The following is a 24,537-nucleotide window of genomic DNA, read 5'->3' as shown; positions in this document are numbered from 1 at the left end:
GTATATGCTTTTGTCAAAACCTGTAGAATGCTGCTCTTTAGATTTGCATTTCACTATGTCAGTTTTACCCCCAAAAATGTAAACGGATATTGAACCATAGTTAATGATATACAAGCTTAAGAACTTAGGGATGAAGCATACTGATATTTATAACTTACTTGGAAATTCTTCAAAATGTAAGATGGTTAAATATGTGGTAAAGCAGAGATAGAAGTGTGGTAGAAGTGTTAATAATGATAGAATCTAAGTGATGGGTAGATGGGTGTTTAACATATAACTCAACTTTACTGTGTTTGAACTAGTTCATAATAAAATGCTGGGGAGTGGGGGGAAATCCGAGTATAAGTTTTGTTAATTCACCCATCAGAGAACTGGCAGTGAGAAACCAACCTGCAGGCAAACTTGGGCCCTTTGAGGCGGCTATGACTAGGGGTTGGAAAGGGGGCAGTTTCGTTCAGGGTCCCTTTGCTCAATGACTTTGGCTGGTAGGTGCACCAGGAAAATCTCTCGTTTTCTTGAGTCCTATCATCATCGTGTCCTCCTCCTGGCAGACTAACCTCTGTTCCTTCAGGGTTTGTCATGTGTGTTGGCCCTGTGGTGAAGTAGAGAGCACCTAAAATTTGTCTTCCAATAAGTAAGTTTCACATTTACTTTCATTACTGACTGCAGTTATTCGAAATACCATACAATGGGATTTGTTCCTTTTGTTCCAAGAATAAAAAGGTGTAACAGAAATGTCAACATGACAGAAACCCTTTCTGGTCCACCTGAGATCTCCTGGGGAACAGATAATTAGGAATGGTCACTAATGCAATCTCACCTTTGTCACCGGAATAGCACAACTTCGTGTTGATTTTTCAGGGCTTCTTTCCAGTGTTGGGCCAGAGGTTCCATCATCTTTATGAGCATCTTTTCTTTAAGAGTCTCTAATTCTATTCCTGGTACTCATTTAATTTTGTAGTTTTGTTTTTCCTCCCAGCTGGAAAATCCTTGATCACAAGGTTCAATCTGCCAAAGGTCATTATTTTTCTGAACCTTTTCAGCAGCTGGCCAGCCAACCTTTCCCTCACAAAGTCACGTTGCATAATTGGGTCATTTGCTGTAGTTTTTAGTGTATATTAACTATAAAAGAAAAAATCTTGTTACTGGACACCTATTAGCGAGCTTGCATACTATGTATCTCTCTGAGCTATTGATATTACTTTCATCTGTATTTGTAGTACATATTTAATAAATGAAAGTCTTTAGTTCTTAAAATAGATCAGCAACCGTAGATCCAGTCTTTATTTTACTTTCTCCAATCTCATGTATGTTGACTTCTCATAATCTGCTTTGCTTCATTTAGATATCCTAGATAGGAAATCAGCACTGCCCAGTGACTTACAAACCTTGAGTAGGCTTCCGGGTCACTTGGGGCACTTGACTAAAATGCAGACCCTAGGACCCATCCCTTGTACAGGGGACAACATTTTGAGAAACATGCCCGTTAGGACGTGGTTATGTTACAAAATTTCAATCTCACAGAACATAAAATGTGCTAACCTGAATATTGGGAACATGTGTGTGTTATTTATTTTCCCCTCAACTTATCACCACCTTATAGTGCTGTTTCATAAATTAATTTGGAAAAAGTGAGACCTTGATTATCTGTCTTAAAAGATGAACAAACCAGGCACCACGAGAGAAAGGCTGACGGTTTTCTAACAGTTGGTCTTTGGAATTTTGTGTGACCCTCGGCTAATTGTTTTCCTTTATCCATTTTTAAGCTGACTGTGGAGATAAATTGCCACAAGTCTGAAATTTTATGTGAGGTGTTCAAAGAATAACAGGAGGGCAGCACTTACAAACTAGTGCAACTTAAGAATTGTTTTTATTAAAGAAATACAAGCAAGTGGTTAAATAAAATTAAATGGTTTCAAGTCTTAGTGAAAACAAGTCGCCCTACCCTCTCCCCCTAACCTCAATTGTTCTTGATTATTTGGTGGAGTATAGATTTATCAGTTGAAAATAACTTTCTTCTCAGAATTTTGAAGGCATGATTCCATTGTTTTGTTTCTTTTCCTTTCACTCCTTCTCTCCTTCCAAGTATCTCAAAATTGGTAGCTGCGAAATCAAAATCAAACTCCATCAGAAAATCCCATTACCTCCAACTTCAAAATATATCCCGTATCACAATTTTTTCACTATACCCAACTCTTCGGTGCAAGTTACCATCATCCCTCTCCTGAATTTCTAATTGGTCTTCCAACTTCTGTATTTATTTAAATTGTAAAATATTTCAAACAAACCATGTGTGACTTTATACTTTTTATTACATAAAAAGTATGAAATTCTTACATAATCATAAACATATGGAATTGCTTTAGGTGTTTAGCATTCATTGTTCCTGTGCATGCCAACAGCTTGTTAATGCAAACACCCGGGGCTCTATTTAGCAACTGAGGTATGTTAAGCGGTACACAGGGCAGAGAATTGACAACCCTGGGACCAGCTCCCAATCAGTGATGGGGGGGGATAAATACTTGTTTTCTTCCCCTCCATTTCCCAGCTATCTCAGTAGTAAGTACTGAACTTGTTACCCAATGAGAACCTACTCACTGACTTTGAACTGGCTTTATTATCTTCCCAGTTTCACTTGTCCACATGCCAATTGTGCTTTCTGGTTATCACCTATCAAATAAACTGTTTTCATTTAAATTCTAGTGTTGGGGTCTGCTTTGGTGGGAAACCCAATCTAAGACAGTAATGTATTCATTTTCCTGTCACTGGACTTCAGGTTTAGTTTTTCACTATTACAAACAAGGCTGCAACATATTTCTACAAATCTCTCTCTCTCTACATATATATATATATATATCTGGAGGTTTTCTTTTGATTTTTATCTGTGAGTGGAACTTCTGGATCAAAGGGTATGTGCTTCTTCATCCTTAATAAATACTAGAGAGTGCCACTGTGTTCTTGTGGTTTGTTGGTCTTATGCAGTATTGATTTCTATTGTGTGATCTGTTCCCCGCCCCCCATAAAAGATTTTTGGGAAATTTTACTCCTGAGTTCTGTATCCTAATTTTACTTCTGAACGTAAAGGGAGCAATTTATTATCTTAAGTAATTTTTCATGAAAATAAGCATGTTTCCAAAAAAAATCTAATCACAACAGACATATCTAGTGCATAAAATTAACACACCCAACCCAGATACTGTCAACAGTTTACAGCATATTTTTTCCTACATATAGTTACACTCATTAAAAATTTTGGAAACTACACAATTTGATTCTTTCACTTAGCAATCTCTGGCATTTTTTTTGTTCAGTACTTCATCCTTTTTAACTGCTGAAGGATATTCAATTTTACAGACATTGGTTAGTTACTTCTTTATTGTTCAACATTTGGGCTGTTTCCAAGTTTTAAAAAATGGTGCACAAATACTCTTGGGTCCATCTCTTTGTTCAGGATTAATTTTTAGAAGTGGAAGTTCAGGGTCCAAACCCAGGATATTTTGAATACTAATTGATAGTGCTAACTTACAATCCAAAAAAGTTGTACCAATTTACAAAGCAGAAAATGCTATTTCTTTGGATACCTGAACATGATTTTGCTAATAATGTTTGCTAACATGATGAGTAAAACATGTTTTAATTTTCATTTTTTAATTATGTGCAGTTTATTTTCTAATTTACTAATTTTGGTTTCTAGCAGTATCCATTCTTTTTGAATTTCTAATTTTAGCCATATGCTTATTAGATTATTCATTTTTGTAAAGAGCAGCCTGTTCTTGTTCTATCATTGTAACATCCCATGGAATCTCACCCAAGATCAGAAGCAGAGTTTTTAAAGGTCTCAGACCTTCTCTTTTAATCATCAAAAAGGTAGTCTCCTACCTGTCTCTTTACTATCCCTGTGGAATGTACTGAAGTTCTCAACTTACTGATTCCTTGTCTGAGTGAACAGAAATTTTTTCAGAAGTGTGATGTGCATAGAATAATTCATGGTCCCCATTTTGATCTAATTTTCTTTTACTATCTGAGTTCTAACTCTTCTGTTTATAATTCATTTCTGAAATTTGGACAAATCTCTCTAGCTCCTATCTTTATAGGCCCTGGTTTCAACTTATGCTCTCAGGGTGTCTTGGTAGGAATGCTACCCTAGGCATGTGCTAGGGACCTAATCCTGGCCCTTGACGGACATTCAGACAGTCACAGCAAGAAATGTTGCACAAATGGTATTTGACATATCATAGGGAAAATTAATCTTAACCAAATCTATTTAAGATTAATTAGTTAATAAAAACACATTGCTTAGAAATAGTTGTCCATAGATCTAAAGTCCAAAGAAGTCTCTTTTGCTAATGCTTAAATACATAATTGTTTAGAGAGGCTGGGGAACAACTTGAAATAAAGCAGAAAACACCTTTACATTAATCATTCTTTTTTTTCATATACTTCAAATTTGTACTTAATGCCTTTCTCCTCCTGGACATCAGAAGGAATACCCGGGTATCTGTAAAAGAAATACATATATAATTAAGTAATGTATCAATAAAAAAGATAGCTTCCCTGACTCAACCAAATGGCATCAATAATGCATAAGGTAAATAAAAGGTTTCCTTTCCTTTTTTTCTTCACAGTGGTAAGCCACCATTAAATAGGTACTATGCAAATATACTATATATGCAAACAGAAAGAAAAAATTTCAAACTGTATAGAAAGTTAGAAAATGAAAAGTGTAATTTTTCTTCCTCCTTTCCTGACTCCCATTTATCTCTCCAGAACTAACTGCTATTAGCAGTTTCTTTTCTCCTTCCACTCTATCACCCAGTAAATACGACATTTTTGAAGGACATTTTGCAAGTCTTACACTTGGTATTGAATTTCTTGTGTGAGCAAAAAAAACAGCAAAATACAACCTTTAGCTGTTTAGAGCAGAACTGAAGTTATGTGCCCTGCATGGTGACGGATTCTTGATTGCTGTGTAATCAATGGACTCCATAGTGCTCTAATCCCCCAATGCGTGCCTTATTGCAATTCCTTTACTAGAATCACTGTTTATCTTTTCTATTCCCTCTCACTTAGGTCTGTGTTCCCTCCAGATTCCAATTCAAAACTCAGGCCCTCCTTTGGGTATATATCCAGAAGTGGGATTGCTAGATCAAACGGTAGTTCTATTTTTAATTTTTTTTGAGGAACCATCATACTGTTTTCCATAGCGGCTATACTATTAGGTTGGTGCAAAAGTAATTGCAAAAACCGCAATTACTTTTGCACCAACCTAATATTTTACATGCCCACCAACAGTATTCCAATGTTTTCACATCCTCACCACTGATTCTTCTCTTTTTTTGATAACTGAAATCAGTTAGTGACAGTAGCCAAGGTGTGGAAATAACCTAAATGTCCATTGATAGATGAATGGATAAAGAAACTATGGTATATACTCACAGTGGAATATTATTCAGCCTTAAAAAAGGAGGAAACCCTATACTATGCAACAACATGCATGAACTTGGAGACATTATGCTAAGTGAAGTAAGCCAGTCACAGAAGGACAAATGCTGCATGGTTCTAATTATTAATATATGAGGTGTCTAAAATAGTTAAACTCGTAGAAACAGAGAGAAGGATGGTTGACAGGGCTGGAGGGAAGGGGGAAATGGAGTTGCTGTGCAAAGGGTATAAAGTTTCAGTTATGCAAGATGAGTAACTGCTAGAGATCTGCTCTGCAACATTGGACCCATATTTGATAATACTATATGGAACACATAAAAATTTATTGAGTAGATTAGATGTGGTGTTCTTACCACAATAAAAAATGTTACTTTTACAACTGAAAAAAAGCCACAACCAACAGAAAAACAAAACGCAGTTCCCCTCCTGAAGACTGTTCCGACTGCTCTGGTCTCCAACCCAAATCCAGGTGCACCACTTCCTCTGTACTCTAGGCTGCAGCCCACTATGCTCCAGGTGGCTTACCACGGTGAAGAAAAACAGGAAGGGGAACCTTTTATTTACCTTATGCTGGTTGGTGCCATTTGGCTGGGTCAGGGAAGCTTTCATCAGACTTGTGTGTTTGACTCTGGCTCTGCTGTGTGACACTTGGCTATCAACAAGCCTTCATCCTTATAAGGAATTTACCATTGTGAGCACACTAAGTGCTCTGCAAATGTTACCCATTAATATTATTCGTTTGTTTGGTTCCCCTATTTTCTAAACTCATGGTAGGCAGGGATAATACAGAAAAAAATTTAAATCTCTTATGATAGCCAACACAATCTTGAGTAATAATGGGCATTAAACTGTTGTCTAATTAGATTATGATATTTGGATAAAAAATATGGACACATGAAGTAACAATAGTATAATAACATGTAAGGAAAAGAAAAAAGTGTTTTCTCTTGAATAATTTATATGTCTCTTGAACAATTTATGTTTCTGTTTACCAACCATGTTCTAAGCTGTTTAGTAGCAGTATAGCTTTTTTTCTTAAAGAAATGACTGTAGTAGGCCAACTTTTAACCACAATTTTAATATATTTGGAATGAGTCACCAAAAGCAACATGTACACTTGTGTGTGTGTGTGTGTGTGTGTGTGTGTGTATAAAATTCTCAAGACTATCGAGATCGTCAGTTAATAAGCTAAAAGCAAAGTATTAAAATTATTTCTAAAACTATGAATAATAACTTAGAAATAACTATGCTTCTGGCTGGATATGATCACTAGCCATGGTACTCATGTTAATCTTCTCTGGGAAACTAAAATTTAATTGTGCTTAGGATTAATTTTAGTTTCCACAATATTCACATATTCAGTCTGTTTTCATAATGATTAAACTACCTCATAATCCTAATTCCAAACTTTTCTGACGAACAAACTGGTTAAGAGCCACCCCTGAACTCTGAGCTTAAAGTCTAACAGGATTTGGAAACAGCTTCTATTTGTTATGAAGCAGCCGAGATAGATAGAGACTCCCCTCTAGAATAGTCAAGCACTTAAGAAGCCAATGAATAAAAGAAGCATGAGATCTGAACTGACGAAGCATCACAAGAACACAGAGATGATTTGATAGAAAGTCTGAGATAGAGGTAAAGAGAGTTCTTGAAACAGTTATTTATAAGAAACAAACCACAACTGAAAAACAATGAAGACTCTATAGGAGTCTATAGGCTCGAGAGGAGAGGGATGTACAAATAATGTGGACAGATGTGCCAGGATCCTTTGGACAGCCAGGAAGTAATGCAACAGCAGTCAGCCCATCGAAAACCCACTTTAAGTTGTCCACTGATAGGGGGCATCTGTCCCAGCTCTGGAGCCAATTACTTCCTCAAAGGCCTCTTCTTGGGCTTTCTCCTCTTTGACTGCATTTCACATGGAAGGTGAGTAACTAGAAGGAGAAGCCTGTTGGGGGCTCATTAAGCAGAAAACTGCTGGTATAAAATATTTGGGCCTGCTGGTTTAGTTGGAGCCTAGTGTGAAATAATCTGGGATAGAAAGATTTCTTCCAGGCAAGGTGAGGGCAGAGGCTTAGAGGACAGGCTGGCCTGTTGCTGTCACAAGAATAATTACACAGACAATCACCTGAGGGGGTGTTGTGTGGGCAGACAAAAAGCGAAACCATATTACTTTGTTAAAATTGCCTTCTGCTTGTAGGTTTCCACCACGTGTAGCTTCACCTACACTCTAATTTTATTCTTGTCATGCTTCATGATAGTTCTCTGTCGTTTTTATTTCATTATACCAATGCTTTTATTACCAGAAAGCACGTTGTTAATAACAGTGTGTTTGGACTGAAACCTACGTAACCACAAGAAGCCTACTGATAGGGATAATGGGGGTCTAAACTAAGTGGTAGCTGTGGGGAAAGAAGAAGGCGGTGAGAATGATCAGCATTCGTTTCTGGGCAACGGGAGCAATTCTAAGTTCCCCAATGTACAGAGGTTTGGAGAGAAATCAGCTCGAGAAGTGAGCAATGTTCCAGACTTCCAGGGACAAAGTATATTCGTTTTATCTTCAGAGGTTTTCTTTTTTTTTTACCTCATGAAGGATGGCCTACTCCAGATCTCTCCATAGGGGATTCTCTCCAACCACATTAAAGAAGCTGTTATTATCATGTTGGTAGAGGCCTGAAAGTAAGATGACCATCAAATGCTGTAATGGAAAAAAGGACTTTCCATGTTCGTCCATAGCTTTGTTTAGAAGGTCCCTTTTGGGGAGCAATTTCCTTGGACTTTGGCTTTGGAAAGCAATTTCCTGTCTAAAGCTAATCACCATTAAAATTTTCTAAGACATTTAAAGGACAATTCATACCAATTCTTCACATATTCTTCCAAAAATAGAAGAGGAGAGAGAGCATTTCCCCACTAATTCTGTGAGGCTAGTATTATCCTGACACCAAAACCAGGTGAAGACATTACAAGAAAGCAACCTATAGCCCAATATCCCTCATGAATATAAATGCAAAAATCCTCAACAAAATATTAGCAAACTGAATCCAGTTATATAGAAAAAGGATTTTCCCAAGTAGATTTATTCCATAATACAAGATTAGTCTAATACAAAACTCAAGCAATGTAACATACCATATTAATAGTGTATTAAATATTAGTGTATTTTGTCTTATTAAAGACAAAAACTACGTGATCATCTCAATAGACTCAAAAGCATTTGACAAAATCCAATGCCCCTTCATGATCAAAACACACAATAAGGCCGGCCCGGTGGCTCAGGCAGTTGGAGCTCCGTGCTCCTAACTCTGAAGGCTGCAGGTTCCATTCCCACATGGCCAGTGGGCTCTCAATCACAAGGTTGCCGGTTCAAATCCTCGAGTCCCGCAAGGGATGGTGGGCAGCGCCCCCTGCAACTAAGATTGAACATGGCACCTTGAGCTGAGTTGCCTCTGAGCTCCCAGATGGCTCAGTTGGCTAGAGCGCGGGCTCTCAACCACAAGGTTGCCAGTTCGACTCCTGCAAGGGATGGTGGGCTACGCCCCCTGCAACTAGCAACTGTACCTGGAACTGAGCTGCGCCCTCCACAATTAAGACTGAAAGGACAACAACTTGAAGCTGAACGGCACCCTCCACAACTAAGATTGAAAGGACAACTTCACTTGGAAAAAAGTCCTGGAAGTACACTGTTCCCAATAAAGTCCTGTTCCCCTTCCCCAATAAAATCTTTACAAAAAAAAAAAAATCACACACAATGAAGTAGAAATAGAAGAGGTCTTCAATGTAATAAAGGGAATGTATGGAAAACCCACAGCTGATACCATACTTAATGGTAAAAAAACTGAATACTTTCCCTCTAAGATCAGGAACAAGACAATGAGGTGTTGTCCTTGCCATTTCTAATCAACATTGTACTGGAAGTTCCAGATAGGGCAATTTTGCAAGAAACAGAAATAAAAAAAATAATCCAGATTAGAATGGAAGAAGTAAAAGTATCTCTATTTGCAAATGATATAGCCTAAATATAGAAAATCCTATCCACCAACAGAATGAGTTCAGCAAGGTTGCAGGATACAACAGCAATAAACAAAAGTCAATTGTATTTCTATGTATTTCCAACGAACAGTCTGAAAATAAAATTAAGAAAAGTTCCTTTTATAATAGTATCAAAAATAATAAAATAGTCACCCCAATAAATTTAATTTAAAAAAAAATAAAAAAAAATAAAATGATTAAGAACATACATAACACTTGAGTACAAGACGATATACTGAAAGCTACAAAACATTGCTGAAGGAAATCAAAGACCTAAATAAGTAGAATGACTGACATGTTCATGATTTGAAAGACATATATCGCTAAGATAATAATACTCTCCAAAGTAATCTACAGATACAATACAATTCCTATCAAAATCCGAGTTTGGTTTTTGGCAGAAACTGACAAGCTGATCATAAAATTTACATGGAAATGCAAGGGACCCAGAATGCCCAAAACAACTTGAAAAAGAACAAAGTTGGAGGACTTGTACTTCGTGATTGCAAAAGTTATTACACAACTGCATTAATCAAGACAGTATGGTCCTGGCATAAAGACAGACATAGATCAATGGAATAGAACTGAGAGGCCAGAAATAAACTCTCACATTTATGGTCAACTCATTTTGACAAGGGTGTCAAGACAATTCAATGGGAGAAAGAATAGTCTTTTCAACAAATAGTGATAGGACAACTGGATAGCCACTTACCAAAGAATGACCTTGGACCCTTCCTTACACCATACATAAATTAACTATAATGGATCATATACTTAAAGTAAGAGTTAAAACTATAAAACTCTTAGTAGAAAACGTAGGAGTAAATCTCTGTGAGCTTGGATTAGGCAATGGTTTCTTAGGTATGACACCATAAGAACAAGTTGCAAAAGGAAAAATTGGACATCAAAATTAAAAACCTTTGTGCTGAAAATGATATCATTAAGAAAGAGAAAAGGCAATTCAGATAATGGGAAAAAATTTGTGAAGCAAGTACTGATATATGATAAACTTGAAAACCGTATGCTAAGTGTGAGAAGCCAATTCCAAGAAAGATCATATTATATGATTCTGCTTACATGAAATGTCCAGAAAAGGCATCTCTACAGACACAGAAAAATAGGTTAAAGGTTCCTAGAGCTAGGAGGGCAGGGGGAGTTGTGAATGACCGCTAGTGGGTACAGGGTTTTTGGGGTGGTGATGAAAATGTTCTAAACATAGATTGTGGTGATGGTTGCACAACTCTGAGAATATACTAAAATCATTGGATTACATAGGGTGAATGTTGTCATGTGTGAATCATCTCTCAGTAAAGATGTTAAAATTATCATCTCTAGAGAGAAGCAGAATGGTATTCGTTTTAGTTATCAACGATCCTGAAGCGTCATAGCTTTGGAAAGAGGTCTGATCGAGAATGATAGGATTTGGAAAGGTATTTAACATGGAGCTAATGTAAATCTATTCTTTTTGTTAGTAGCAAAAAGAAAGATAAGAAATAACGGACAACAGAGATCAATATTCACATACTGTGACAATCAGCAACCTAAGCCGTACAAGAGAAAACACATAAGGTGCGGCAAACAAACCCAACTGATTTTTTATATAAATATATATGAGATCACTAAGTGGGATTTTTGTAAGTATTCACCTGTGGAAACTAGAAGCAAAAGCCTGACCTTTAGGTGTTTAGAAAATTTTTAGAGTTCTCATAATTTTTCAGATTTCCTTATAGTTAAGAGCCCAAGAAAATCAGTCACACATTTCATCTGATTCAAGACTAATACCTATTACTCTACAGAGTGATAGACTATTATTCTAAAGCTTAGCCATCCATTTATTTAGACTTGGCTCTGAATGTTTTTTTATGAGGTATTTACAAGAACATACACTCAAAGAATAATGACTGGATTCAACAGAGAAGATTTGAAAGAATGTGTTAAAAGCTAGTCAATAAGTGCTGATATAATTAATCTTAAAGCTGAAAAGTGCTTTGAAACTAAAATGCTATGAATGTTCAAAATCAGGCAGTTTCATGCTAAAATCACAACTACATAGTAAAGCAAGTGTAACCTCTTCTTTCCATCTCCACCACTGCTCTCTAAGTCCCTTCCTCTTTCACCTGAACTGTTACAACTCACCGGTCTCCCAGCTTCATTCTTGTTCTCTCTGCTCCATTCTCCACAAACAGCCAGAACAACATCACTCTATTCAGAACCCCCTAAGTCTGCACTTGGTCTGATCCCTCTGGGTCTCCCCCTTGCTCACAATTCCCACAGTGGCTTTCAGGACTCAGGGAACATGCCAAGTTTGTTCCTGCCCTGAGGTCTCTGCACTGGCTATTCCTGTTTCCTGGCATGGTCTTCCCTGCTCTTTGCATGGCTGGCTTCTTGCCATTTGGATTTCAGTGTAATGCCACTTTTCAGAGAGGACTGCTCAGACTGTAACTATATTTATCACATCACAATATTTCAATTCTCCACACAGCAACTCTTTTGATGTTTATCTACTGTTTGCCACCCTCCCTCTCTACTACAAAGAGTGTAATCTGGAGAGTAGTGACGGCATGTGTCTTGGTAAACACTCTTTCCCCAATGCTGGACAGTGTCTGATGCTAAACACAGATCTCATAGAATGGACTAATGACTACTCTATAGAATTCAGTAAAATCATTTTAACTTGAACATTCCCAAGTCTGTTACAGCAGATTTCCAAAAATTTCTATAGTATTTGTCTATAAAACATTATTACCCCAAACTGATCTGAACAGACATATTCTTTCCTATTAATTCTTAAGCTGGAAATCCAAAAGTGCTTCAGACTAATTAATAACATTTTACTTACTCTGGGAGAAGTTTATATTTCTCCAAATCAATTTCTGGAAAAAATGTGTCACTTTCAAATTCTTGCATGATCCTTGTCACAAATAGTCTAAGATGGCCTGGCTTGTTCATGGCTTCCTTTGAAACAAAGCAAAAGGCATCAATTTCCTTATTTGTCTGTGTCAAAGGGAACAAAAACTGAGATTTTCGTTTGTTTTAATACTATAGTCAAGTTTGTACTGGGTATTAAAGACATGCTACATAACATGTTACCTGCAAAGAATGATTTTTAAATATCCTATTCTTTACTTCGGTGCCCTGCAAAATATGCCTTAGTTGAGAATGGCACTAATCATTCTCAATAATTATGAGAGTGAGTTAAAATATACATTCTGGTCTCTAGTTTGCTTACATGAATTTTTTTTTCATTTAAGCATTCAGTTTTGTCTTTTTTCTTTGATGGTTGTTTAGGAATTAAGAACCCCAAATTATCTAGTGACTCCACAGAAAAATTGACATATGTATATATGGATAATATAGTATAATTTCGTGAGACCTTGACTACTGAAAAATCACAAGGGCATACTTAGTACATTTACATAAAATTTAATAATGCTTCCATTTCTCAGGAGATATCTACCTCTTGTTGCTAATGATTGTATTTGGCCTCATACTGTTAATGACTTTTCTATCTGCCGCCTAGAGTACTGTTGATAGTTTCTACAGAAAAAACTGCCCTGGAAGAATATCTTAAAACTCTAATAAAAAGTTAAGAGTCCTAATTGCAGCTCCAAGAAACTCTTGATTTTCAAATAGCTTATTGGGGAGAAAAAAAATTAAAAAAATATATACACACATATATAACTATCCTTAAAATTCCAAATAAGGTCATAGAAAACATTTTACTTTTTATTTTTGATACTGCAGCTTATACTATTACATCATTTATTCTGTTGTCACAACCAAATAAATATTCTACCACTTCTTGCTATACTAAAAATTAGAAAAATTGAATGGAAGTAACCACAGCAGTGTTTGAAAGTCTCTATCAAAGTCAATGATATAGGACAAACCTTGTCTGCACAGGGTCCAATGATAAGTATTTCAGGCTTTGTCGGCAAAATGGTTTCTTACCTTTGTAGGCAAAAGCAGCCACAGCCAATACTACACCAATAGGTGTGGCTGTGTTCCAATGAAACTTTATAAAAACAAGGTACTGTTGGCCCGATTTGGTCCATGGGAATATAAGCCTAAAAGTTCTACAAACTATTGTGACATGAGGTAGGTGGATAATGCAAAATTATAACCTGGAGGTTCTAATTCCTTATTATTTATATACATATACATACGTATATATCTATACACATATAGATGTATCAAATAATATAAATGAATTTAATTTTAAGTACTTATATATTTTTTAAAGAATATACTTTCAAGGGAATATGTTATTGAATCATTCAAAATGAATACTGAACAAAATGAAGAAATGACTTGTTTCCTTGGAAAGTCATACTCGGCTGAAAGATCAAAGGAAAATGTCTATTTTTACCCCTATTACAAATGGAGAAAGTGTAGAAACAGGAACCCAAGAAATAGAGTTTTTATAATGCCATCTAGGATGCTGGTATATCTCTTCTTTCTCAAATAATTTCAGGGTACATGTTACCACAAACCACCAAAGCTGATTTTCTTCCTCTCCACAAATGTTAATATTTCATTAGTGTTTTCCAAGAGCAAAAAAATTCCAAAATATTATCCTCAAAATTTTTGAAAGCTGGAAGTCACTTGGTATCCAGAAAAAAAGAATATTTTCCCTTTTATCTGCTGTTTTCCCTTATGATAATAAAATCATGTAATATTTTTTTTCAATGTCCTCACATTATATGAAAGTTTTATGCTTTTAACAAATTCAAATACATCTGGTCAATGTATATCAACTGAGAGCTCCATCCCTTTCTCAGTAAGAGCCATATTTATCCTTGAAAAGGGTATAACTCAGGGTATCAGGGCACATCCCAGGGGTAGAAAACCGCGCAGTCCAAGTACGAATCTAAAGGAAGGATTTAGAATGTTTTTTATATTGGAAATATCAACTATTTTGAATTGCAAATAAACTCGTAAAGACTTAAAAACTTACTTTTACACTTTTATTTAGTTTGCATGATAGTATGAGAAAAAGAATGACTCTTATTGACAATATGTCCAACTTACAGTAGCAATAATGTGCTTCCTTTGCTCATGGCTTAATTTTTTAAAAGTTCAGATGGCAGGGAAGCTGAAAGAGTAGAAAAATTCTTTGTATCTATAGTCTACTTACTTTATAAACAGCACTGCCTCCTACTATCCAAACCATGTCCACTTTATTTGTTAATTCTGGTTGCTCAATAAGTTTTAAGGCATCATCCAGACTTTTGGCAAGAAAATGAGCTCCTTGTGGAGGTTCCCTGAGGTTGAGAGAAAGAATTATATATAATTTCCATAAAACCCCTTCATACTGCTCAACAATCTACATAGAAAGCACTAATTATAAAACTAAAGTTATCACATTAATCCTTTCAACAAAAACCAGTTAATGTCAATATGGCCTATGACCAACATTTTAACCCACATTTGTGTATGTATAGCCCACAATGAATTAAAGAATAACAGCACTTCTGGTATCTTGTGATATTTATGGTGGAAAAAAAAATCAGAACAGTAGTTGTCTCTGGAGGGATGGGGTAAAGATTCACGGGGAAGGAGCATAAGGAAACTTTCTAGGGGTTATCTTTGGTATAGGGTTGGTTCTATAGGTACATACATTTATCACAACTTAGCAAATGTACACAATATTGAATCCTAGTTAATGATGTGTATGCTTTAGTATTTAGGGGAAAACACACTAATGTCTGCAATTTACTTTGAAGTGCATAAAAAGAACAAAACCAATTGATGGACGGATGATAAAACAAACATAGTAAAACGTTAACGATAGAATCCACGTGGTAGGTATACAAGTGTTTACTGTAAAGTTTTATGTTTGAAAGTTTCATGATAAAATATTGGAAAAAGAGTAATATGTTTAAATGACTGTTACGATATTCAAATTGTTAATATGTGTTAAATAGGGAAGGAATTTCATGTTTTAAACAATATAGAAATGGATAAAATATTAAAAAAATGATCATGTTATTACTTTTATAATTAAAAATCCCAAAAGGGAAAAGTTAATTAATTTCAGGGTTTACATTGACTAGCTCAATCTCTCCTAACCTCCACAACTGATTTTTTTTTTTTCCGGGGGAGCGGGAGACTTGGAGGGAGGATTGCAATTCCCATTATAAACAAGAAATGCATAATTAGGCTTTCATATTAATTAGAAAGAAAACAAATTATAATTCAGTCTCAAGATTTTAGACTGATGCTTTTAAAAAGAATTATATTAATTTCCTTTGAATGAACTAGTAGTTATAACAATGATACATCAAGAGCTAATGGGGACTATTAATTCTTTTGGCTGCCTCCTGCCTTCTTGATACATATTTTACTTACTTCACTCTTTGTCATCTCTAAAACAGTTAAAATAGCACAAAGAATGTATTTTGACTAAAGGCTGGAAAAGGCGTGGAGGCCGGGGTTAGGTTAAATGAAGCAAGGGATCCTCTATGGTGTCAGGCAGTTGTGATGACTGGTTTGGAGTAGGCTGTTCAGGAGAAGAGTTCAGTGTGGAAGAAACAGATTTGGGGTTGGGGGAGAAGATAGTCTAGTTAATAGACAAAGTGTAGAATGATTGAAACAGAATCAAGGTGGTTTCAGTAACAGGATGTTGAAGTCAGGACCGATGACAGTATGTTGGGTAGAATGAAAAATGATGGTTTGGAACTGGCATACGTGGAAAACGGGAAGAGGTATCCTAGAAGTCGGTGGATTACAGCAAAATGATTTACAAGGTGGTGTAAGAGGTTGGTGTGGACTTCAAAGAAAGGGGGCAATCATTTTGTGGAACAATGGCTTGAAAATGGTTCAAGGGATTAAGGTGAAGACTGCTTTTTCGCTCTTTAGTAGTGAGCCTTGGAAAAGGAAAACAAAGGCATGCAAGAAATGCTTCTGCAAAATGTTGCTATTTAGCAGTTTAGAAGTAAGTTTCACAGGAAACACTGGACCCCCAGATGGATAAAAAAGTAAAAGCAAAAAGCTGAGCTAATGTTTGAGTTCATCAGCCCCTTTATAGCACAAATTCTAGACATGAACACAGTAAATGGCATATTGTAAGCCCTCAATATTATGACTTGTTTCATTGCTAAAATTTCCTTCCTATAATTATCTCAAACCAATAGATTAGATTCCCTGACAATGGAGAGTTGGTATGTAGTAGTATACAAATTTTGTCAGTAAGTCTGTAGACATGCTTGGTATCTTGTTTTGAGGGTGAAAATTAAGAGATAATGCACATAGTAGGTATTCCCATCCCTTTCCTTAAAAGCCCTATTCCAGGGAGGCTGCTTTCTGCCTGATAGTTATATTAGAAAGAAAATATCTAACATTTCTTCAGTGCCTACTTGTTCTCCAAGTAGTGGGATCAGGTACTGCTCTACATGCATCGTACCATTTCATGTCACCAGCAGTACCAGCAGGTACACAGGACACAGGTACATTTTTACAGATGATGATAGTGAGGCTGAGGGGTTAAGTAACCAATGATCACACCGCGAGGAGATGGTGGTCCTGGGATTGGAACTCTAGCAGCCTGATGCTGTTGGAGCCTGAGCTGCAACTTCTTACATGCACACTATGTTCCGGATGGTGGCCGTGGGCTTCTAGGTGTCAGGACGGTGTGGCCTACTTTAGGCAGAGCCCTCAGACCAGCTTATGGCCTTGGGCAGCCTCATTTAATTACCTAAGGGTACCATATAAACATCTTTTTCCAGTGCCCGAGGTGAAAGAAGATAAAATGGCAGATGGAATCCTGGCCCAATTTCCCTGGCAACTGTTGGGCAAGCATTTAAAAACAAAAAGCCTTAGGCTACCATCACATTTAACCAGAATTCACAAATATGTTCAATTTAAGACATTTCATTCTCATTCTTTAAAAATGTGATTTTCAGTCATTTAAAATTGGTTCAAATATGCTCTATCCTCGTAATTGAATACTATGCAGCCACTAAACATACTTACAGAAATTAATCTTTTAATATGTCAAATGAGGAAAACAGGTAGGTTACAAAGCAATATTATATGGGATAATTCTATTTTTATAAAACTAGATATAATGAACCATCCATTCCATGAAAATTTCTGAACCTCGACTTTGCTAGGGGTCATGCTAGATGCTGGGAAAAGATAAATATATATATAAAAATCACTCTGTACCAAAAAGGTGGTAATGGCTGTCACAGAAATATCTCAGCAGTGTCAATAAAGTGAAGAGGACATGAAATGGAAGTGTGTGGAGGATGCCAGATGGGCAGAGGTGGTGCATTACCTGCGTGGGTGATGAGGGAGAATACTCCTGGGAGTACGATACCTTAGCTGAGTCGCCAAGGAGATAAAAACATGTGCAAAACACAGAAGTGACAGACCTCCATGGATATTATTGAGGCTTACACTAAAGTTACAGAAGTTATTTAACCTAAGAAATCTCCAAGAAAGTTGAGGGTAGAAGAAAAATAATCTGTGGTGAGATTTAAAATACGAAAGGGTAAGGACAACAGAGCAAGATACTGAGGACAGAAGAAAAATGGAGTCTAGAATAATGCAATGAGGGGATGAAAGGGAGAGGGGATTGATTTCGATAGGAGAGGGGTTTTTGTCTGAAGATTGAGGGAAAGGAGAGCCAAGTGATACGTTAAGGTGAAAATGATGAGCTCGTGAACCTGTTCATTGTGCTCTCATTAACTTTGATCTTTTCTATAAGCTATAAAGTAAGGTAATTTTGCTGAAGTAGCAAGGGTTGGGGGAGTAGGACCTGATACCTGTAGGGTGCCTTCTGTGTGCCAGAAATCTGTAAGATATAAAATTTCAATTCTCAAAAACCACTCTAAGAAGTTGTCATTATTAATCCCAGTTAGTAGATTAGGAAATTGAGGTTCAGCAAAACTTACAGTTAATAAAGCTGAAAGCCTCAAAGTTAATAGGTGCCAGAGCAGGTATCAGAAGCCAGGTTGGTACGTCTTTGCTGTACCAAGTGTGTGAGTGGTGGGGAGGGAACTGCAGCTTTGAGAAGAGGAGAAAGTTTTAATCACTGTGGAGAAGATGATAGTGAACCATAAAAAATTATTAAACCACAAATTGCTACTTTTTTGGATTGAAGACAATTTACATCTTCTATCATGGAGGCAATTTCGGATTTTCTAATGATGCTATCAAAGCTACAGCATTGCAGTATAACATTCTTTCCTTACTTTTTGGTTCCAAAGACTTTAATAAATGCTTTTAGATATAAATCACATACCATGCAATGTATCCTTGTAATGTGTACAATTCAGTTAACTTTTTAGAATTTTCCTGGAGTTGTGCAAACATCTACTTTCAGAACATTTCCATCACCTCCCCCCAAAACCCTGTACCTATTATCAGTTATTCTCCATTTCTACCCCCTCTGGCTTCATGGATTTGCCTACCCTGGACTCTTCATATAAATAGAATCACGTGGTCTGTTGTGTCTGGCTTTTTTCAGACAGCATACTGTTTTCAAAGTTCATCCATGTTGTAGCATGTATTAGTATTTCATTCCTTTTTACTGTGGAATAATAATTATTTCAGTGTATGGATATAGGACATTTTGTTTATTATTCATTAGTTGATGAACATTTGGGATATTTCCAATGTTTGGATGTTAAGAATGACGCTGCTATGAATATTTGTGTACAAGTTTTTGTGTGGTAATGTTTTCATTTCTCTTGGATGTATACCAAGGAGAAGAATTGCTGGGTCATATAACTCCGTTTAATCTTTTGAGAAAGTGGCAATGTGTTTTTCAAAGGTGGCTGTATAACATTTCTCTTAAAGCCATAATTTGATTGTCTACTAGAAAGCCAAGGAAAAACATTTTTTCCTTATATGTAACTTATTAAGGAAATAGTTACCCAAAATAACTCGTATGGGGCAGCAAATTTTGGAATTATCTTGAGGATTCAGTTTCTTTTTACATGGGGGAGGGGGTGGTGGTGAAAAACAGAGTGTCCCCAAAAACCTGCATGAGCGATAGTAATTTATCACTCCCCGTTTCTTTAGGACCTAACAGTGCCTGGCAAACAGCAGGTGCTCAGGATACGTGTGGAATTGACCAGCAATTGATCAGGGAAGCAGGAGAAAAGACAAAAAATAAGCTCTAAATGTTTTTCCTAATTGGTATCCCTATTTCCTTGGCATGCTTTATAATAAAAACTTTAAATTTTTCTCTGTCTTAAAGAAAAAGCAAAGTAATACCAACAAATATTATATAAAAATATGTAAGAAACAGCCAAACCCAATTACACACCCCACAGAGGGGTCATAAAGAAGAAATGAGACTTGTCATTTGAGATTTCCTGGCTCAACTGAACATCTCTCCCACTGAGCTTTCTTTCTTTGTTGTAGCTCAAGCTAGCCGTAAATAAACTTGAGCAGTATTCCAGAATATGTTATTAAAGAGTATCTGGACATGGCAATACAATCTGTGACTTTGGATTCCACCAAGTAAAGAGATAAAGCAGAATATCCCAGCAACCAGGAGAAAGAGAACAGTATGAAGACTGAGGCAGACGGCAAGATGCACATCAACATATCCCCCATCACCCGAAGGCAGTCAATGAAAATATTCTGGTACACTTTCTTCAAGATTTTTCCTATGCCGTTCTTGGAGGGATCTGGGAGAAAATCTACAGAAGCCTGAACCGCCGTAGCCGGTTGTTGTGTAATGTTTCTCCTTCCTATGGTGTGGTGGTCCTTGATGTGTACACGTGGTTAGGCTATCGTCCTCAGTTATTCAGACACTAGGTGTTGCTGTGAAGGTATTTTATAGATGTGATTAAAGTTGGTAATTGGATGACTGCAATCTGGGTGGGCCTGATTCAATCAGTTGAAAAGCTACCCTTTCAGATGCGAAGCTACCCTGAAGAAGAAATTTCACTTGCAGACATCAGCTTCAGCCCCTGCTGGAGAGTTCCAGCCTCCCCTTCCTGATGGTCTGCCCCACAGATTTTGGACTTGCCTTGCTAGTGCCCACACCTGTGTACCCAATTCCTTGTAAGATATATTAATACATATATACGTACTTTTGGTTCTGCAAACAAGTAGTGCCCTAGGATACTACATTCTTTTGTATGATTACATTAGTACTTTAAGAAATAACAATTAAAAAAAAGAAACAACAATTGTCGTGGAAATCCCAAATTTTCCCTGAAGGTCTAATTCAGGCCAACCCCCCCCCCCCAAACAAATAAACCAACCCTAGAGGTTCAAGAAGTTATGTAGTGGGTTAGGTCCAATGTAAACAACAAAAACATAGCAATCAGGATACCTCACATGTGGAGTAATGACATGAAGTCATGGTGAAGGTGAAAGCGCAGAGTTGATGGCATGGGTAGTCTTAATGCTATTAACTCCCCCACCCCCCAAAAAATTCCATGGCATTTCCAGGCATCAGAAACTATGCACTCCAGTGTTAGTTTGGAGGACAGAAAAATTCCTAGCAGAGGTCAACTGGACATACTCCCTTCTCCTTATGATCCCTACGGCATTTCAATACTTTGAAAGTTTTTATATGCAGACATAGGGTAAAGAACACAAGGACAGGGGGTGGCCGGTTGGCTCAATGGTTAGAGTGCAGTGCTCATAACACCAAGGTTGCCAGTTCGATTCCCACATGGGCTAGTGAGCTGGCCCTCCACAACTAATTGAAAATAATGGCTTGACTTGGAGCTGATGGGTCCTGGGAAAACACACTGTTCTTCAATTAAAAAAAAAAAAAAAAAAAAAAAAAAAAGGAAAACAAGAACATAAGGACAAAATTTAGATATTGTGGTAAATAGAGCACAAGATTATGACCAGATTTTTGCCCATCTTAAAATTTACATCTTACTGAATTTAGGCTTGGGTCCAGAGGGGATAACCAATTAATTTTGGCAAGTCCTAAAACACATGTATTTTGATTTTATGTGAAAATGAAAAAGTTAATTTACATTATATAACTGATATTTGACCCTACTGAATTGAATTGAATGATGGTTCAAGGAAGCTTGCAATTCTGTTACCGTAGTGAGATTTAATGTACCTTTTCAAGGTGATGAAATCAATCTCTTAAGTATAATAGCAGAAGTTATTGTCATGTGGCATAAATAAATGCTTATTCATTTTCTGTAATCACCTTTGTGATATTAAGCAGCTTTATCAATCGCTACATATGTAGTACTTTGTCACCCACTGACATCCACCATAAGAGGTCTTACAGAGGTTCTTAATGATATATTTTCTTGTGAATTTATGTTATAGTGCTTACTTGAGTTCTCTACTGAGAACTAAATTAATCCTGTCCTTTAAAGGTCGATTCTTCTCAGGAATGGAGAACCAGGTCTTCCTACCCATAATCACCAAATTCTGCTTACCTATAAAATCACATAGAAAGAACAGGTATATTTTGGGAATATCCATATATATTTTTATATATTTGCATGTATGCATATATACAATGGTCATATTGACCTCTAGTGGATCTGCTTTAAAAAATTAAACTTTAAAACAGCTTTACCCAAACTTACCATTTACCACCCATTATTTAAATACAGTAACTTTTTCCCTTTGGATTTATCTAATTTATATTCAATATATAGTTTTAATCAATCGCAGTCATGTATAATATAGTAGTGAAGAGCAAAGATACTGAGTCAAAGCGCTCAAGTTGAATGTATTCTTGTACTAAGCAAGTCATGTTAACCTGTGCTGCCTTATTCCTTATCTGTAAAACTGAGATAACATAGTTCCTACTTCTAAAGTTGTTGTGGGGATGGAAGAGGTAGAATGTTTTGACATCTAAAGACTACTGCTTAACTGTTTGATATAATAATGTTACTCATGTTTGTATACTTTGTAGATTTACATTAATAGTTGTGCTTTTAAAGATAGCTGCTTCCATTCAATTAGCTTAAAATACTTTCAATTTGTGCCTTTTTCCTTAAAAACTTTATAAACATAGCTTCCATTTTTGGTTTAATTATTTAGGAGAATAAAGTTTGAGATTCAGATATCTGTATTAAAGGAACATACACATTTCTGATTCTTGGTATGTTCTGAAAGACTACCATGTGTCTCTTCTTAAAAAATCATCATTAATTTGATTTTATTTAAACACAACACTAATATTTACAAACTATAAGTAATAAGACGAAGCATTTTTCCATATTTTGCTTAGGATTCTAGAATGTTTCATGTCCATTCTTTAACTTCAAGTTCTTACCGTCTTGTCTGTCAGTAACCTAAGTGCCAAGTCCAAGGACCTTGTATCTTATCTGTCCTGTTCAAATTATGCTGCACCTGCTCTTTTCTGACTTACTGTTCCCGTTGACTCTGCTATTCCTCCTCCTATGACTAAATATGCATTGTAGGTTTTAAATGGGTATCTCCCATATTCTTCTTCTTGGTTATGTCCTCTTCTCTCCAAAGTCTCAATTCACCTAGTACGCTATGCCTTAATATCCTACGGGCACCTCAAAATCGTTACAATGGCACACTATTCTCCACTCCTTTATTCTGGATTTCACTCAGACTCTTAAAACTGAAAACCTGAGAGTTCAACCTTTGATGCCTTGTTGCATGTATCACCTTTAACCTCTTGTTTTCCATCCATATGCTGTATCACGTAGCAGTTCTTTGGACTTTTATCCTCTCCACTTACCATCCCTTCCAGCAGCTGTTCCAGCGGCCTCCTATGGTCATCCTTCCGAGCCTACCTCTCTACCTTGCTGCCCAATACCTCAATTGTACACACGCCCACATAAAATTTCAAGTAACATTTTCCCCCCAAAATGAAACGTTTGATAAATCTTGGGAACTGCATACAGATCAAGGTTAAGACAAAACGCCCCAGATTAACATGAATAACGTTTCATTTAAATAAAATTTGCACTGGTAAGCTTACTCAAGCAAGATGTTTTGCGAACCTCCATCACTTAAAAATCCCACGTTACCTTCTGCTGAAGAGGTTGTGGTCATTCTTTGGAAATGCTTGAATTCATTCCTACAAGTTAAACAGTGTTACTCAGAACGTTATCGCCTGGACTCAAGCTCTCACACACCAAACGGTGTGCTATGGGGGAGAGGCTCCAGGACTAGGACTTTGCTCTGGAGCAGGGCACCGCGAGAAAAACGCCTCGCAGGGTAGCAGGAGCTGGATGGAAATCAGTAACTTGGCCTCTCGGATCGGGACGAGGCGGGAGCCCAGGCCCAGCTCCTGTTAGCTTAGGTCGCAAGTCCAGCTGCATTCTCCCGCCCAGCGCGGCCCGGTCCATGTGCCCTGACCAAGAGTAGCTTGCGCCAGGTTCTGTGCCCTCACACCCCCCCACCCCTGGCCCAGCAGGTACCTGAGCGGGGGCCAGGGCAAGTCTCCGTTCTTGCCGATCCCCATGTTCTGGGACACAGCAGCGATGCAGTTTAGCGGACGAACCATGTCGGCGGCAGTAAAACCCCCGGAGCTCGCTCGCCACACCAGAACTCCCCGCTAAACTTGGCGCGAAATTGTGGCCACCCCGCCTCCTCGGCCCCATTTGTGCAGGCGAGACTCCGCCCCCGCCCCGCCCCCCGCCCCGGCGCACGGCCGGGTCGCGACGTACAGGCCCCTGCAGACGCCCGGCAACTGCGGCTGCGGGCTCGCGCTCTCAGCTCGGCCCTGCCGCCCGGCTGTCACTCCCTGCCCTACGATGTCGCACAGAAAGCTGGGCTCTGCCAGCGCCGCTGCCGCTGAGCCAGCCCCTGCAAGGCAAGCGGTGTTGAGCAGATTCTTCCAGTCTGCGGGAAGCCTGAAATCCACCTCCTCCCCAGCGGGTGCGGCGGAGAAGGCGGGCCTTCATTCTGACGCCGCAGCGCCCCCAGCGTCCACTGTCTCGTCTCCGCTGCCGCCACACGTGGTGGGTTTGGTCCAGGGTGGGGCGGGGTCTTCGGGGAGGGGGCGGGGCAAGATGGGCGGGGACGGTGCTTCTGGGTGGAGCGGGAGGGGGCGGGGCCCGGGCGAGGATCGGCGAATCGACGCCGCCAGAGGAGAAAGGGGCGGGGTTCCGGAAGGTGAAGGGCACAGCC

General features: G+C 37.8%; 3 protein-coding genes across 9 annotated transcripts in view; 2 read left to right on the top strand and 1 right to left on the bottom strand.

Moving 5' to 3' along the window:
* Window positions 1–22,517, top strand: part of LOC308499444 (uncharacterized protein) — a 48,521-nt gene extending 26,004 nt beyond the window's left edge. For 2 of the 3 annotated variants that reach the window (XR_013993591.1, XR_013993592.1), the window contains exon 4: window positions 19,849–21,610. The gene's annotated coding sequence lies outside the window, so the exon portion shown is untranslated. Of the gene's footprint in view, window positions 1–19,848 lie in introns of all 3 variants that reach the window. The other variant, XM_081052896.1, reaches the window with a different exon arrangement.
* Window positions 1,844–24,351, bottom strand: DHFR (dihydrofolate reductase). Of its 4 annotated transcripts, none has more exons than XM_081052899.1 (7): window positions 23,826–24,351; window positions 23,433–23,482; window positions 21,749–21,854; window positions 14,609–14,735; window positions 12,311–12,426; window positions 4,415–4,498; window positions 1,844–2,103 (listed from the first exon to the last, which is right to left on the bottom strand). In XM_081052899.1, the coding sequence occupies exons 1-6, from the start codon at window positions 23,909–23,911 to the stop codon at window positions 4,420–4,422; spliced, it is 564 nt and encodes a 187-aa protein (XP_080909025.1). In that variant the 5' UTR covers window positions 23,912–24,351; the 3' UTR covers window positions 1,844–2,103; window positions 4,415–4,419. The 4 variants fall into 4 exon arrangements, with proteins under 4 accessions (XP_080909025.1, XP_080909027.1, XP_080909028.1 ...); XM_081052901.1 differs by having other exon boundaries at window positions 1,853–2,103; window positions 23,384–23,482; window positions 23,826–24,338; XM_081052902.1 differs by lacking the exon at window positions 23,826–24,351 and having other exon boundaries at window positions 1,853–2,103; window positions 23,384–23,580.
* The window catches only part of MSH3 (mutS homolog 3), a gene marked incomplete at its 5' end in the record, with an annotated part of 143,969 nt that continues 143,508 nt past the window's right edge, over window positions 24,077–24,537 (top strand). The window contains one exon of one of the 2 annotated variants that reach the window (XM_081052891.1): window positions 24,077–24,368. In XM_081052891.1, the coding sequence (XP_080909017.1) occupies window positions 24,162–24,368 (207 nt within the window). The remainder of the gene's footprint in view (window positions 24,369–24,537) is intronic. The other variant, XM_081052892.1, reaches the window with a different exon arrangement.

This window comes from Rhinolophus hipposideros, assembly GCF_964194185.1.
Source record: "Rhinolophus hipposideros genome assembly, chromosome: 7".
Taxonomy (NCBI): Eukaryota; Metazoa; Chordata; class Mammalia; order Chiroptera; family Rhinolophidae; genus Rhinolophus; species Rhinolophus hipposideros.
The sequence above is the reverse complement of the archived record's forward strand: the minus strand, read 5'-3'. Positions and strand labels throughout refer to the sequence as shown.